Source organism: Salvelinus alpinus, chromosome 3, assembly GCF_045679555.1.
Source record: "Salvelinus alpinus chromosome 3, SLU_Salpinus.1, whole genome shotgun sequence".
Classification (NCBI taxonomy): Eukaryota; Metazoa; Chordata; class Actinopteri; order Salmoniformes; family Salmonidae; genus Salvelinus; species Salvelinus alpinus.
The window spans coordinates 21,430,120-21,446,506 of NC_092088.1; the positions used below are offsets into that span (position 1 = coordinate 21,430,120).

The 16,387-nt window shown below is 42.3% G+C and overlaps 2 protein-coding genes across 3 annotated transcripts; both read right to left on the minus strand.

Annotated features, from left to right (window-relative positions):
• Positions 1–1,558: 1,558 nt before the first annotated feature.
• Positions 1,559–12,341, minus strand: LOC139570244 (oxysterol-binding protein-related protein 7-like). Of its 2 annotated transcripts, none has more exons than XM_071391954.1 (20): positions 12,044–12,341; positions 9,459–9,699; positions 9,065–9,205; positions 8,892–8,945; positions 8,690–8,803; positions 8,333–8,494; positions 8,078–8,231; positions 7,320–7,441; positions 6,942–7,040; positions 5,567–5,738; positions 5,382–5,473; positions 5,070–5,229; positions 4,705–4,988; positions 4,292–4,429; positions 4,138–4,201; positions 3,888–3,966; positions 3,515–3,810; positions 3,203–3,329; positions 2,876–2,998; positions 1,559–2,681 (listed from the first exon to the last, which is right to left on the minus strand). In XM_071391954.1, exons 2-20 carry the CDS (start codon positions 9,597–9,599, stop codon positions 2,573–2,575), a joined length of 2,631 nt encoding a protein of 876 aa, XP_071248055.1. In that variant the 5' UTR covers positions 9,600–9,699; positions 12,044–12,341; the 3' UTR covers positions 1,559–2,572. The 2 variants fall into 2 exon arrangements, with proteins under 2 accessions (XP_071248055.1, XP_071248056.1); XM_071391955.1 differs by having other exon boundaries at positions 6,951–7,040; positions 12,044–12,181.
• A 651-nt stretch (positions 12,342–12,992) lies between these two features.
• On the minus strand, positions 12,993–15,955 carry mrpl10 (mitochondrial ribosomal protein L10). Its single transcript, XM_071391956.1, has 5 exons — positions 15,118–15,955; positions 14,271–14,440; positions 13,882–14,046; positions 13,649–13,793; positions 12,993–13,515 (listed from the first exon to the last, which is right to left on the minus strand). Exons 1-5 carry the CDS (start codon positions 15,155–15,157, stop codon positions 13,262–13,264), a joined length of 774 nt encoding a protein of 257 aa, XP_071248057.1. The 5' UTR covers positions 15,158–15,955; the 3' UTR covers positions 12,993–13,261.
• Positions 15,956–16,387: the final 432 nt, after the last annotated feature.

The following is a 16,387-nucleotide window of genomic DNA, read 5'->3' on the forward strand; positions in this document are numbered from 1 at the left end:
TATAATTAGGATATAATCACACTTATTAAGTGACAGGCCAGCCATGAAAACATGACTCACAAACACAGTCACGCACTCACACTGGAAGGTGACCAAAACAAATTCACTTTTGAGTTTTAAAAAAAGACATTGGGGCTGTGTGTCTACAGTCAGCCCTGCTGGCTATGATTGAATATACTTAATGTAAAAAACATTTTTATCCTACTTACATATACTGGATGTTCATTTTGTTAACCTCCTCAAGGTGTTTTTATATTATTAATTCATGAATTGTACAGATGCCAACTTTCAAAGGGAAATTCTGCCATTTTGTGTCAGACTAAACTGCCTTTCTACAAACAAACAGAGAAGCTGGTTTTCCTATTGGAAGGTGGAAGAAATCAGTGATTCTCTGACATAAAACCAGAGCAATAGGATGGAGAAGACAATCAGATCTGTGGTATTGCAGAACTCTGCAAATGAAATATGTTCGCAAACAGAAAGACACCTTCCCTAAACAGAGCTTAGCATAATGCGACTTTGCTGTGACACCATCATAATGCAATAATGCCACAGCACAGTAAAGGTCATTGGACTGACTTCATGTGCTACAAAAGGGGAATCAACTGGAATTTAAAAAGTCTAGCTATAGATGTTTTCTTATGTAGAGTTGATCTTATGCTGGACACTATAGAAATATATTGCTAACATGCGTCTCTTCCTGAAAAGTTTATTTTTACCCTTAAGCAATTTAAATGAATGAAAAAGGGACTTCATTATTACAGTTGTTTGTTAAGAGGTGGACAATTCGTTATTTAAGTGCAATTAAAATGAGATGTGAATTAACTTTTTATTTATAAGGTGTTCAATATTGCAAGAGCAAATGAAAAACATTGATTTGATCAAATGCTTGGAAAATGTGCAGAAATGTTTATTCTGTATCTTGCGTTACATGATTTCGTATGTGACGCTGTCTGGCACTGAACCTGCATTAACATGACTGCTAGTGAGTTGAGAGAAATAGATCATTCTGTCTGTATGTGGTGTGGACTCCTCAGCACTGCCTTCTAGTGTACATCTCCTTACAATAAACAAAACAAACTCCTGCCAATAGCAATCTTCTATAAACAATCCATAACCCATGATTCTTTGCCATCCTTTTATTAGAATGAAGTGGTGACTGGGAAATGTAGTCCAGTCTTGACTTAAAAAGCTCAAAGAGGATAAGGATGGGGTAGACTTGAAAGGTCAAATTCTCCATCCAACAGTTGGATAGTGAAGCATTTTCATTTGTGTTTAACGTGGACTGTTTGTCTCCGGGGTGGGGCACCTTGCCTTCAGTCTGTGAAATGGCCTGTCCTTAAATTATCGTAAAGGTGTATAAATCATTAACTCAATCGGTCCGAGCAGGCTGTAACGGATGAATAGACTGATGATCCAGGAATGCAGTAGAGAAATGCAAAATATTGTACTAAATTAAGAAATGTAAATATTGTCTTCGCTTTATTCTAATGTAATAAAGACTTGAATAGCAGAAAACAAAGGGATTTTTTTTTAAATTTATTACAAGGTGGCTTACTTGTCTTTTACTGTGTTTTATTCATGAATGAACATTTCATAATCACAACTGTTTAAATTGAATCTCAAACCAATGTAAAAAATAAAAAAGACAACCTCAAGATTATAAACAGAATAATACCCACATACCCATTGTACTGTATATTAGACATGTTAATATTAAGTCTAGCTTGATTATAATTTAATTATACTCAATCATAAAATACACTTTATTAAAACGCAGACTCATTATGCAATCAGTTGCCTTCGTAACCCCTTTCAAGAGCAATATCTTAATAATCACAAGTAACAGCATTATTATTGTTCACTAAAAATCAAGTCAAAAATACAACACTTACATTATAAAAAGTAACTTATGTGCACCCTAAATGACAGAGACTGTTATAGGTTACATTCCCATGTCAAATTGTTTGACTTACTAAAACACTCAGGTAGGAGAAAGGAATGTTTGAACACACTAATGCCACTGAAATAAATATGATTCAACAATAATTCATAAAATCGGCTTAATCTTAATTTAGGATCCACAAACCATGGATAGATGACTTAGAGATGTGTGAAAATTGAGTGATGACGCAAAAAGATTGAGTTAGGAGTCAGCCCAGAGACTATTAAATACACATTTTTCTACCTTTACAATATCTGAAGATTAGTCCACAGTAGATGTCTTGACCTGAGCAAATGAACCTCACACTTCCAGCCCTCTAGACAGCAAATACATCTTGACAGGATAGCATAAATGTACACAAATGGGGAATGACCATAAATACATTGCAATGGACTAAATACGAGTATGAGAGAAAAGTCTATTTATCCTTTCCAGGTGGCGGAACAGGTAACGCTACACATTCTGGGAACTATTTTCAACATGACGTTTCAGTGGATCCAAGTAGTTTCCAGACTTTCCCATGAAGCAGCCCGGGAGGGAGTGCAAATCAGATGGCAATGATGGAAGGTGAGGTCTCAGGACAGTTCATCGATGCCTTCACCAATTGGCCCCAGTCTGTCTGTTTATTCACCATAGTTCCAGGTTGTTTGTGTTAGCAAAGCCCGGGTTCTCTCGGACTTTCCAATAGGTTCCATTGGTCAGCCACACATCCCTCCCAGAGGAATCCATAGCTTTCCTAAAGATGGAAAATGATTCAATTACAGAAAGCATACCTAGTATTAAACCAGTGGAGTCCTATATGATCTTACTGTGTATCACAATTGAAGTTCGGTACATTTCAGACTACAAAAAAAGAGATTTGGGGGTATTATCCTAGATATAAGATGACACACAAGAGTACCACTGAAGATTAAGAGGAAAGGGACTTACTTAAAGAAGCGTGGCGTGTGCTCCTGTCCTTTCTTAGCCAGTTGTTTCCTCCGCTCCCTCTGCATGTCTTCCACTTCTTCTTTAAACTTGTCACAGTCATCCACCCTCCCATCCTCCAGCATCCTGAGGAAAATAAAATAACAAAAATCATCAAAAACACACCAATTCATCGAATCCATCATATCTAAGAGAAAGGCCCCGAGTTTTTCCTGGTCGTGTCACCTAAAACAGGAAAACGTCATGGCCCTGTTAATAAAAATATATATATTTGTAAAATGGTGGTTTTCCATTTCCTAATCAAGCCCGACCCATGGCGGCAACACTCACCTCTGGTCAGGGCGAAGGCGTGAGTCTGTGGGGGGCAGAAGAGGCTTCAGGCCTGGGGTGAGCTCGTTCAGCTCCAGTGTGAAGCTGGAGAAGCCGTAGTACAGGTAGTAGTCCTTGGGCTGGGAATCTGTACAGTGAAATAGACCACTGAGGTCAGCTACAGCTAATGTAACCACAGCCTCAAACCACAATGTCTTTAGATAGCATATCGCTAACCAGTAAAAAATACTTAAGGGTTTGGAGGCTTTTGATACAAGAATTCTCAGTTTTGAACTTTTCAGACTGTTTTCCTTGGGTGGGTGGGATACTCACTTGGCTTCCAGATACACTGTGGAGTGGGCAAGGTGTCACAGAAGATGCCCTCATGCCACAGCCCCCCAAACCGGTGGATAACACTCCCAGTCTGGTCGAGCACGGTGCCCTGCACTTCATTCTTGTTGGTGTCCGACCCCCAATAGCGAGACTTAACGAAGGTTATCTTACAGGTGCACGCGTTGCCGTTGAGGTTACGGATGATGACCTCCCCATAGTGCTCCAGGTAGCGCTGCTGGCTCAGGACATTATGGATGCAGGTCACCACTTTGTTCCACTCATAGTGGTCCCCAAACCTAAAAGAGTGAAGTTAATTTCTAACAGTTTGAGGGAGCAGACAGTAAAGAAATGGCCACCAGCAGCAGACTCTCACCTTGGGAGAGTGACATTCACCATCCCTGTTGGCATGATCTCCAGTGACTTTCCCCAGAACTTATTCTTCCACCGCTGGTCTGTTTAGGTGACACAAATATGTTGTGCTTCATGAGAAAAACGTTAAATGATCAAAGTTTCAGATAGTTTCTAAATGTTTAGAAATGGTTCAAAACAAAATGTCAAGACACTTGCTAACACTAGCCGACTAGAATCAAGGTTCTGCTCAGTTATAAATCAGTAAAGCTCACCCTGCCAGAAGGAGAAGGAGTCGGAGTCCGCATGACATGCAGAGATGGGGGGGTGGTGGCAGACCTGATGAAAGACAATGGTTTAGTCTGAATACAACAGAACTAGTCTGACCTGGTCTGCTGAGGAATGTTAGAGAAGATTCAGTCCTCCTACCTGCTCACTGATGTAGCGGAAGCCCTTGTCTTCTCTCAGACATTCATAGGTCTCCCCCAGGAGTGGGTTGAAGGGCTTGTAGCGGTTGCGGTAGTGAGCTGTAGCATAGCCAGAGATGGCAAAGGCACCTACGTAGACCTGCACAAGACCAGAGAAGCACCTTCAGTCTTCTAATCTAACATACTGCGAATCACTAGCATAGCTGTCGTTACGTGGTTTCATTTAAACCGTGAGGCTCTGCGCATACTGTATTCTAGCATATGCCTTTGACACAACGGAAACTTTTTATCATAGTTTAGTGATGTGTCCAGATGCTGCTAACTTGAGCACTTTTCCCATTCGGTGTTTAAGGTGGCTCTTAACGCCTTACATCCTTTGAGTTACAAAATTTGAAGACATTTAAAAATCCTCACCATCCTCTGGTAGGGGTCTAGTGTGTTGTTGGCGGTGTCCAGCAGCTCAGAGTACTCCAGCTCCTCACACAGTCTTTGCATCAGGTTGATGGGCTCGTTGAGAGCAGCAGGCATGGACACACGGGACAGGTCCTTGCCTATGTTGTTATAGAGGATCTGCATCAGGCCCACCTGGGAGTTGTCCGGGCAGTGGGCGGCCAGGGTGGTACGGCGGCCCGTGTTTTTGGGCACGACACAGTTGGGAGTCTTAGAGATACTGGCACGGTACTCACGAGTGGCTGAAGCTGTGGGGGAGAGAGATCGGCTTCAATAAATTGAAAAAACGAATTGCTAACTAGTTACAGAGCGTGTGTATGTGTGTTCACCATGTCCTTCCTCAGGTTCAGAGTTGCTGGTTGTCCCTTCACTCAGACCAGACTCAGACTCAGAGAAGCTCCCATTCAGGACACCGTCACTCGCATCAAAATACTCAGCTGCAGAGTCTGTCACCGATGGCGTGCGACGGGACTCGTTCCCAGATACAGTCTAAAGAGAGGAAGAGTGACAAACAATAAACACCATGAGAAAGACAGCCAAGAAGACAGTCGGTGAGGAAAAGCACCCATAGGCACTCGCACACAAATAAATACACACATTTCGTAAACCAAGCCTGTCTCCATGAATGCATATACCCTCACCTCAGCCAGTGTGGTTGATTGGTGGTAGGTGTCCTGCAGTCTCTGACGCTCCTGGGCCAAGGCATCATGCACAGACTTGAGGGACGTGTGTACTGACGGGGACAGGAAAATAAAGAAATTCACATTTAGCATTAGTAGTAACGAACGCACACAACATGTGAGTCCACGTGTGTTTTGACTCTGACCTCTTTGGGACACGCTACAGATGTCCTGCTGGATCTTCTTGCCTTCTGGGGAGGCGTTGGTGGGAGGGGACAGCTGGGAGTAGACATAGTCAGGGACGGCGGGGACATAGTCTTGAAGGGAGGGGACAGATGCACCCAGTTGGGACGAGCTGTTCAGGTGACTAGAGGACAGCTACAAAATGGAGGAACGATGGAGAATGAACAAGTAGAAAAAAACTGAACAACCATTTTCTATTTGTCTGAGAATTATTTGCCAGTCACCGATTCCCCACATTAGTGAGATGTCAAATATGTTTGTATGTAGAAGGAAAATGAATAAGTACTGTGTACAAGCCATGCAATACAGATACTATGGAAGATTAAAAGCTATCGTTTCATTTTTTATTTCATGAAAAATTAACCCCTTTTTCTCCCCGATTTTGTTATTACGATCTTGTCTCGTCGCTGCAACTCCCCAACGGGCTCAGGAGAGCCGAAGGTTGAGTCGTGTGTCCTCCAAAATATGACCCAACAAGCCGCACTTAACACCCGCTCGCTTAACCCGGAAGCCAGCTGCACCAATGTATCAGAGGAAACACCGTTCAACTGACAACCGAAGACAGCCTGCAGGGGCCCGGCCCGCCACAAGGAGTTGCTAGAGCGTGATGAGCCAAGTAAAGCCCCCCCTGGCCCTCCCCTAACCCGGACGACGCAGGGCCAATTGTTCGCCGCTCTATGGGACTCCCAGTCACGGCCAGTAATGACACAGCTTGGGATTCGACCCCTTAGACCACTGCGCCACTCAGGAGTCCCGCTAGTGTTCAATTCTACTATAGGAGCATGTATGTCCTACAAGGAATTAACCAGTTTAATTTCTCAAACATATATATCACAGCTACAATTTCCATTCAATCTGATAGCAGTCTAATTGCAAAACGTTGGTTTGCTCTCTGAATCTAAATCTGATTTGACCTTACTTTCCATTGTAAAAAAATGTTTACCCCTTTGTCTGTATGACTGTCTAGACAACATGGAAGAGATCAAGTAGGACTAGCTAGGTGTTCCTTGCTTTGGCAGTCTGCCTTGTTTCCTGGTGTTGACTCACCGATTTAGTAATCCCACGAAAAGGTTTTGGATTAAAAGGAAGCCTAAAAGTTATCAGATGATTGGGTTAGCTAATACTCAAAACCAACACATTATACTCTTTACAGGTTGGTTAGTGGTACAATCAACTTTTGGTATTTTAGTATTAAAAAATATGTGAACATTAGTGCCAAATCAACGGGGAAATGCACTGGAACAAATATCCATGAGTCAAAACTAAAAATGTCAGTCTAAATCATCTACACATTTAATCTAAGAACCACAGGTAAAAAAGAAAATGTATGTTACTAACCTGTCTTACCATTCCAAGGGCCTCTACCCTTGACATTGTGCGCGAGTGACCCCATATCTTGCAAGACCTGGCCTTCTTGGGTTTCTCAAGAGAGAGATTCTTGGTGGAATTAAGAAAACAGACGAGCCATTTATCTCATTGCATTACTTAATTCAAGCATGTCTCCACACCCTTGTCCACTGGTATTCCTAGTTCACTTGTCCCTAGGAAAAGTCACCCCTTACCCCTAGGAAAATGTGTAGACCTGAAACAACTGGATAAGTGTTGATATTTGATCCTAGCCTATGTGATGGCTGGAGTGGAACCATTACCACATTGCTAAACCTATACTAGGAAGGGTTGGTTTGGAGCTGGGCCCGTAGTGTCGCTTCATCTCACCTGCATGCTGATGATGCGCTGCAGCTCGCCGTCGGTGAAGGCCTGCTGGCCCCCCTCCAGCAACTGCAGCCTCCGGACCAGCCGGTTCAGCTCAGACAGTTCCAACTGACAACGGTTCAGCTCTGAAGAAAAAAAAAAAGAAAAAAAAACACAGAGACTGTTAGGGCAGATCCCAGAACAGTTCTACTGGGGAGTTAAGACCTAGAGCGAAACATTCGTAGATATCATCAAATCACATACACATGGTTAGCAGATGCTCGAGCATTTCGCTACACTCGCATTAACTTCTAGTTCCGACCCTGCAGTAATATCTAACAAGTAATCTAACAATTTCACAACAACTACCTTATACACACACACAAGTGTACGGCATGAATAAGAATATATACATATAAATATATGGATGAGCAATGGCCGAACGGCATAGGCAAGATGCAGTAGATGGTATAGACTACACTATATACATTTGAGTAATGTAGGGTATAAAGTGGCATTGTTTAAAGTGACTAGTGATACATTTATTACATCCAATTTCTTATTATCAAAGTGGCTAGAGATTTGAGTCAGTATGTTGGCAGCAGCCACTCAATGTTAGTGATGGCTGTTTAACAGTCTGATGGCCTTGAGATAACCATGGTTGTCCATGAAGCACCATTCATGACAATTAGAAGCTAGACTATTTACGTGAGTGCAACAAAAAAAGAAAAGTTTGGCAGCCCTAAAGCATTTTGGGTTTACTTTATATACGAGTGCAGTACCTTGAGCACAGCTGTCTGGGTCATGAGTCTGTTGTAACCAGGCTGACACCTTCCCATTCACCCCCGGGTTGACCGAGGGAAACTCGGACGGTGTTGGTGCAGCTATCTCACCCACGTAAGAGTCTGTAGTGCTATGGTAGTGTTGGTAGGAAGACTGGTATACAGACGAGAGGGGGAGACAGAGACACTGACGAGTCAATACAAGACTATAAACCACGAATAGAGACTGGACCTCTACAGAGTGAGAGGACTCACCACGTCCTGCATGCCGTTCCTCTGTGCTAGTCCAGGCACACTGGTGCCCTGGGACAAGGCCTGGAAGAAGCCATTGTGCACTTGAGCAGCCTCATTCTTCTTGAACATGCGATGGGCACTCAGCTTGGCCACCCAGATGTAGAACAAGTCATGACTATTGGCCTAGGAGAGGAAAGAACAGGAAGAGTGGCGCCAAGTTCATTTGTATTACTACAGGCCTCTAAAACTAATCCCAAAAATCTAATTCTCCAATTCAACCTTGGACAACATTGAACTTTGTTTACTAAGTTACTTAATTATAATGTATGTAGTGAAGTTGGCCAACAAGCTAAAGTAAGTGAAAGGGACTGGGCATACCTTCATATGATATAGAATATCTCCTGCATCCAAATCGATACGATTGGATTTCTTGTTGATAGACATGACTGCAAGGCCGACATCTAATGAACCATGAAGCTTTCCCCTTGTGATCTTTAAAATAAAAAGTGCTTTCCATTATATTATTAATGCTGAGTTTATCATTTAACTAAAATACATAACATAGTGAATGTACACTTACATCTTGTTGGGTTTTGGAATATCGTAAGATCCCCGTTTCCAACACAAAGTACCTCTGAAAGTAGGATCAAAAACACATGAATTAAACTAATTTCTAATTAAACTAATGTGAACTAATTTCCAAAATAGTGACCAAACACACTGGTGGATTGGATGAATGGGCAGTTAGCTGACCTTGTGCCAGCCTTTCAGGGGCCATTTTCTCCTCTTGAGGAGGTATCCTTCACAGATGCCTGGAATGGTCAGGTCTTGGGAGTTGTCACCAGACATAATTTCCATCTGAAGGTCATCCATCACCTCCCAGTCTTTAATGTTCTGAGGGTGAACCAACACCATAACAAACACATCAGCATCCATCTGGAGACATTGTTATTTGTGGGATGTTAACACGCAGTTTGATGTTTTGTTTGGATATTTGATATTTAAAAACAGGTGCAGAATGGGTTTAAAACTCCTTACCTATCTACAGAACATAATTGTTGGTTGTGCTTATTGTTAACTGAATGTGTTGATGTTGATTCTTTGTCATTGTGACTCTCTCTTGGTGGAAGAGACATACCGTACTCACCCGAGAGTGACGGGAGGAGGCGGTGCTACTGCTCCGAGAGTGGGTGGGTTTGTTCAACGTGGGAGGGGTCTTCTCCAGGCCACTCATCAGCGATTGGCTGCGGTTGAGCGTGGACCCGTAAGGATTTTGAAATGAATCCATTTTGAAATGATAATGTCAGGCTTCCCTCCCTTGTGTTATTGGTCGATTTTTCAATAAGACTGTTCCACTACAAACTCCCAGTCATCTCAGAAGTATGGGTCTGAGAAAGAAACACATGAAAGAATACAAATATAGATGGCTACTCTTTGCAAACATGTTTCCTCCTGTCAACATGTATAAACTGCTGTTGAATGAGGCTGTGCAAAGTTTTGTAGCTTCCTTTGAAGAAGTTTCATATTCTAAGTTATTAAACTTGTCAATTGTTAGCTGCAATTATGTGAATAAGGGTCTGAAGAGTGGACAACCTTTGGTTGACAAATCTCTTGTCTGAGGTCATTGTATGAAGATATGAGGCCTGAATTCATAACTTCTAGGCGGGTGTTATTTCAAAAAGACTAAAAGCACATCTAGGTCTTGGCAAAGGTTTGCACGGGGGCTTGTGAAAGAACCCAAGATCCCTCTCACCCTTCCCCAACAGGTATTTGTGATACTGAGCCATTTAATATCAATGTCAGATTTTCCATCCAGTGTAATTTACACATTTTTCCATTTCAATGTAAAGGAAGAAACATGACATCAGAGGCCATTACCTGTAGGGTGATAGGGTTGTTCTCACTCCAACAGGCTGGGAATCTGAGGAGAAGATTACGAACCTCCCTTCTAATTGGCTTAACCTTTTTTAGTAAGACCTCTCCTGAACATGCAGTAATGAGATCACAAGGCAGAGAACACTGAAGATCTGGCGGTGACAACAATAAAAGGTTTGAGGCCTGGGTATGGGAGTGCTAGGCCTATGCAAAAGTTACATCTACAGCCATTGAAAACACAATAGATAATGTGTATGGCTTGAATACAATATATGTTCCAACAGGGGCGCAACTTCGGTTTTAGAAGTGGAGGAGACGTTTTATTTATTTTTTAATCCATTAGGAAAACACTCCAAACAGTCTACCCGCCCAGAGGTGTCAGCATGTTCTTAAAGCACACCGTTGCCTCGTTTTGTATCACATTCCAATGATAAAACTGGGGAGGAAAAAAATGCAATTTCAGAATGTGAAAGTTGCACCCCTGGGTTCCAAGACAAGTGTTTTGATCTCATGAATGTACCCATGTGCATCCATGCAGGCTTTGCTTGGCATTAAATAAGGGATGATGTTTGAGGACAGAGGTAGAGAGGGAAGCCTCTCTGACCTCCGTCAGGGAAGCGTGTGGCAGAAACAGGATAATAGGATTTGCTGCTAACCAAGCTTCAAGCTTGCTTACTCAACGCAGAAAAATACAGAATTATCTAGAGTCGCCAATTACAGTGCAAACCCTCCACATCATGCTCTGCATATGGGCCTGCTTGGCATGTTGAAGTGGGCAAATAATCCATTGAATTATGAATGCTATGTGGATATGTTGAATGGTAGGTTATGTTGATGTTCAGGCCTTAGTCCTTTACCTTTGCTGTGGCAGTCAATGCAGGTTATTCTGGGCAACATTGCTAGTGTGACCAAATGTCATCTTATATTACGTTTAAGGGTAAGCACTATTGACAACTTACAACTAACTGAATCAATGAAGGATGTATGTCTGCCAAATAGAGGCCAGACTGCAGTCATTGCATCAAATGGGAAATAGTGTCATCTTTCTACTCAACATTGCGCCAAATTCTCTGAAGTTTCCCTGGTGAGATTCTGTGGGCAGTGCACAGAGGTTGTTCCTAAAAGTAAGAGATTTGGCAACCCTGCCTCCAACTGATAAGTATAATACTACTGAAGAAATACGAGAAGTCTGTGCATATTACAGGGCTCACCATACAATATGATTTTCCAGCACAACAAGAATATGAGGTGACTGACGCATATACAGTGTGCACGAGTAAACCACAGACAGGTTGTTAGTCATAAAACAGCTGGTGAGTAAACTTGCTATGTGGTTACATACAAACTGCTTGTTATTCTCAAGAAAGCACAATGCAAAAAGGCATAACCTTGGGCCCCATCACAATGGTTAAATTGGGGCAAGGAGGCTCTTATCGAAAGCCCATTATGAAATGACTGTGCCACACAAATTGACTCATGTCCTGAACTAAACAAACCATTTGAGCAAGACACATGTTAATTTGGGAATTACCTTCAACTAGTATCTATTTCATAAAAATTTAGACATAGGGGGCTAGTCCAATGAATGATCTTAAGAAAGTGTCAAAAACAAACATGTATTCTATAATAGCCTAATCTACAATGATCTGATATTGCATTATTTGTCCATTAGCAACATTATGAGAAAGGTAAACCCAATAAATAATGTAGTTTGTTTTGGTTATGTGGTTGTTTGTTTAGTTGGTTGAAGTGGACATGTTGAAATTGCATCCATATCCTTGGAAATTCCCCATTCCTGAAAAGTCATCTCTTCAACTACACATTCATCAAACGCAAATATTCACTCTGCGAGCTTACCTGAAGTTCATGTGTGACCACTCTCATCGCGGTAATATTTTTTTTAAATGTCCAACAAACCTCGTGATTTCCCATTTGTTTGACAAATCACACAGCTTTATCCGATTGCGGGACCTTGTCTTTCTCAACACACGTGCGGAAAAACAAGACACGCCGTCAAAAAATAATTGTAGAAACTGCCAATGTCTGCTTCGCTGTGCTCGCGTAATGAGTAAAACGCAGCACCCAAATCCACGGATAGCTGTGCCACTGCGCAATGTGGCCAGGGCATTATCCGCATTAGCCTAAGGAATTACAAGTGCTCATGGGATGTTTGTAGGCCCGACTAGACTTGTAGGCCCGACAACTGATGATGCACCTAGGCCTGTCTGTCGCTATATCGCCATTGGATAACTGCATGTTTACAATACATTTAAATAAAGTCTCGTCAATGTTCTTCTGCCACATAGAATACACATGATCCAATGTTTTGACATCATGAGAAGATCTAGTTAAATCAAACAAAAAAATGTCACACACATTTGATTCATACACAACCCTGTGGGTTAGTAGTAGTAGTAATAATAATAATAATATTGTAGGGCTTGCCCTGTGACATACTGATATTGAATTGAGATGAATATGGTAGTTTCCCCCCCACAAACTCAGAATAGCAGTTGTAAATAGACTAACTGACCCAGATTAACATGTGGTAATCCCCAGATTAGCCTTTATCAGGATCTCCAAGACCACTTGTGTTTATTTTTGGCTCGTATGATTCTCATAACTATTGGAGCATGCATGACTATTGGCACTGACTTTTACAAATGTCTACCCACATATTCATATATTCAAAAAGGATCAACGCAGAGGATTACCTCAGCCAAGAAGGTTGGTCCATTTACTTTGAGTTTTTTGGACCAATCACTTCAAATCAATAACAAAACACTTGCCATTGGCTAATACAATATTTTAAACATTGACACCATTTATTTTTGATATGGTCAAAGAGGCCTTAGAACAGAACATGAGTAGTAATCAAAATAATGAACAAAAGGAACAAAAACATGTTTTCTCCAAGAGTTGCTCTCAAGAGGTGTTGTAGCGGTTCATGTTGTACTGTACATTGTATGACCTCCAGGTCACAGAGGCAGACCTTAAATCTGCAGACATGACCTCCCAGTAGCCATAGTGCTGCCGACATCCTTCCCCTCCCCCACGGGCGTGAATCTTCTAGACCTAAGCAATCTCCTCTGCCTTGGGGGGGCTCTCCCCTGGGGTCCCGTTGGTACTGCCTGCGGGAGCCTGCTGTTTGAGGTACTGCTGGAGTATCAATGAGAGGTGGGCCGGGTGGCGCTGCAACATGGAGGCTGTTTGCGAGGTCAGCATGGTCAGGCCACTCACCAGCTCTCCCTGTACCACGGTCACTGATGGCAGCTTGGCATAGTTCAACACCCCCTGCCGACTTAGCAATATCTTCTCTATACAGGCCCCTGAAACAGTGGGAGGAAAAGTAAGGGATTACACAATTGCTTGTATGATAGTAGCTTTACTGAAGTCAGGGAATAACGTTTTGCTATACTGAGAGTGGGACCACCAGATTGCATTGAAAAAGTATTTACTTACCCAATAATACCATCTGAGGGCTGGTCCTCAAACTCAAAAGCATTTCCTTCACCTTTGGCTCTTTACTAACAAATAGAACTGTCTGGCCGATGAATAGAGGCCCCATGTTAATGTAAGGGCTGTCTGGCAGGTAGGACCTCATCACCTGTGGTTAAACAAGATCAAAAAACATCATATTAACATCTTTCAAGATGCAATAGGCGATACAATTTGCGTCATAGTTACAATATGACCTGGTTGGGGATAAACTTGATTTTGATGCCATGCTTGTGGAGCCTGTGCTTGAGAAGCAGCATGTCCTCTGAATTGGTGGCGTTGTTTTGGATCACAGCGATCATCTTACAGTCCTGGAACATGGTCTGCAAATCCTTCTTCAAGAGCAACACCAGACCACTTTCCTGTGAATAAAGCAGTATTCATAAATCAGCCATCATCTCGATACCAAGCCAGCTCACATCACTACTATTCCTAACCGGTTGGGTGGGTGGATGAGCTCTCCTTTCAGCACTAAACAAATATACATGTGTGCTTCTGAAAAAACAGCTCCAGTACACACACTGACATTGACGGGTTGCTTGTGCTTGTTTTTGAGTTATAAACACATGCACTGGACTTCACTGACCTCCTGAACTGGTTTGACGCGGGGGGTCAGAGCCCCGGGGGGAGCTGCAGGTTTGGGTGGAATGTATTCAGTGATAGCCATCAGCTTCTGTTTGAGGATGTGCATGGGCTTCCTGTGACGCGTGACTGCCTTAGAGCCATGCCGGACACTCTGTGTCAGGGGAAGCCACCCTGTAGACACACGTTACATTAACAATGGGTTTATAAAGAAGGGACTGAAAATAATAAATGTTTCTATGCAGACATTAAAACCTGATAACTCTTTTATTCCATGCAATGCAGTTAACTTGTGTGTGTATACATTCCAATAATACAGTATAATGTGTAAGTGATTCAATTACAACCAGTCTTTTACAACCCATCTTTCTGTCAATGTGACTATCCTTGCACAATGATGGTCTTAGCTCAGGTTTAACTTCAAAGAAAGGATGTATTGCAGCAGGGCTATGCAACGGATTTGCACTTATAGTGTACAGATCATTCTGTACATCAAGCTCTCTGTTATAACCTTTCACCCAAGAGCAAAGGCATGAAGTTGCAAGGTTTGAGTCCTGGTGTATGTTGAATGGCTGTTGTTGTTTTTGCAATGTTCTGCTTGTTACAATGTAGCCATGCAATTGCTACAATGTAACTAGCTTATTCTAATGTAGCAATGTACTTACTTGCTACAATGTAGCTACTTACAATGTAGCCTAGCGCTCTAGGAAGTGACTGAGTTTGCCTTATTTTAGTCATATTCGAAGTTAGCTGTGCGCTGTGTACTACAACCGAGAACATGGGCTCGTGCTGCAACATGACTTGACATGTAGCTGTATTTATAACGTTTTTATAAAAACGAGGTACGTTACCCTGTTTTGGTAAAAGCCTGCCACACAAGGTCGCCGCCATCTTTGTCAGGAAGCGTTGGAATGGGGGGCGTGAATCATACGTCAGACACCGATTACAGTTCCTACGTTCAAAACAACTGGGAACTCGGAAAAATATACGAGGTCAAGTCATGAAGCCTTGATTTTCAGGTCTAGAAATGCCCCGAGTTACTTGACCGTTCAAGTTGAGTTTTCCCAGTTGTTTTGAACGCGGAAAGTAGTGTCGGTAGTTTGGCACTTTCAATGCCGCGATCAAAACAATTAAAAGAACCACAAGACAACAGTGAACGTGTAAAAAACATGAAGTCAGTGATCTTCATGTCGGAAAGTAGGAGCTCTAGAGACAGATGCCCAAGTATCAGACTTGGAATTCTGGGTAGATTTTTCCCATTCGGATATCGTTTTTCCCCCAGGTTCCCAGTTGTCATGAACGGACTGAAGTCGGAGAATTCCGATCCCAGTTGTTTTGAACGCGGCAGTTGTTTCAATCATCTTACATTTTGCATTAAGGTGAACATGTATGCCTTTGAAGTAATTGTACTATCTGTGAAATGACGGATAAATGCGAAGACAGTGTAAAATATTCCGATTGATTTTCAGTTGTATTTATCGATAAAGTCAACAACAAAAAATAACAGAAGCAACAGGGTTGACTCCGCCACGAAAATAAGACCACGAAGTAAGGAATTTTTCAATGAGCGTGTCGAATTTGGTCAACAAAATATTGAATTGCTACATAAAGCTTATTTGATCGAATATACGTTTCGTAATGGCTATGTTGTTAAGAATGCAGTGGTATAAGTGGACGCACGTGGCATTTCGTCAACTTTGAAAAAAACTACTTTATATCGGAGTTGTGTTTGGGGTGCGTTCAGTTCGCTTGAATGTTTGCTACTTTGCGGAACGGTTTGTAGTGAACGACACATTTCCTCAAAACGTTTTTGAACATACTTTGACGTACGTTTGCTCCATTTAGACATATTCTGTGCCATTATAGCGTCCGTGACAGTTTGTGCAGGGCCGTTGTGGCTACAACCCCAGATGACTACTTTAAAATGGTGGAAGTCTTCAATGGCGCTGCGCATGTTAAAACGTCATTTTGGCCACTAGAGGCCTCTGTCATTCTGTATGGTTTGCTCCTGTTTGGTGGGTGTGGCTTGAAGCAACGAGGACGTAATTAAAGGGGCGTGGCCATGATGACAGCGTTCCAAAACAACAACCCAACCTCTCCCCGTTTTTCAACTGGACGTTC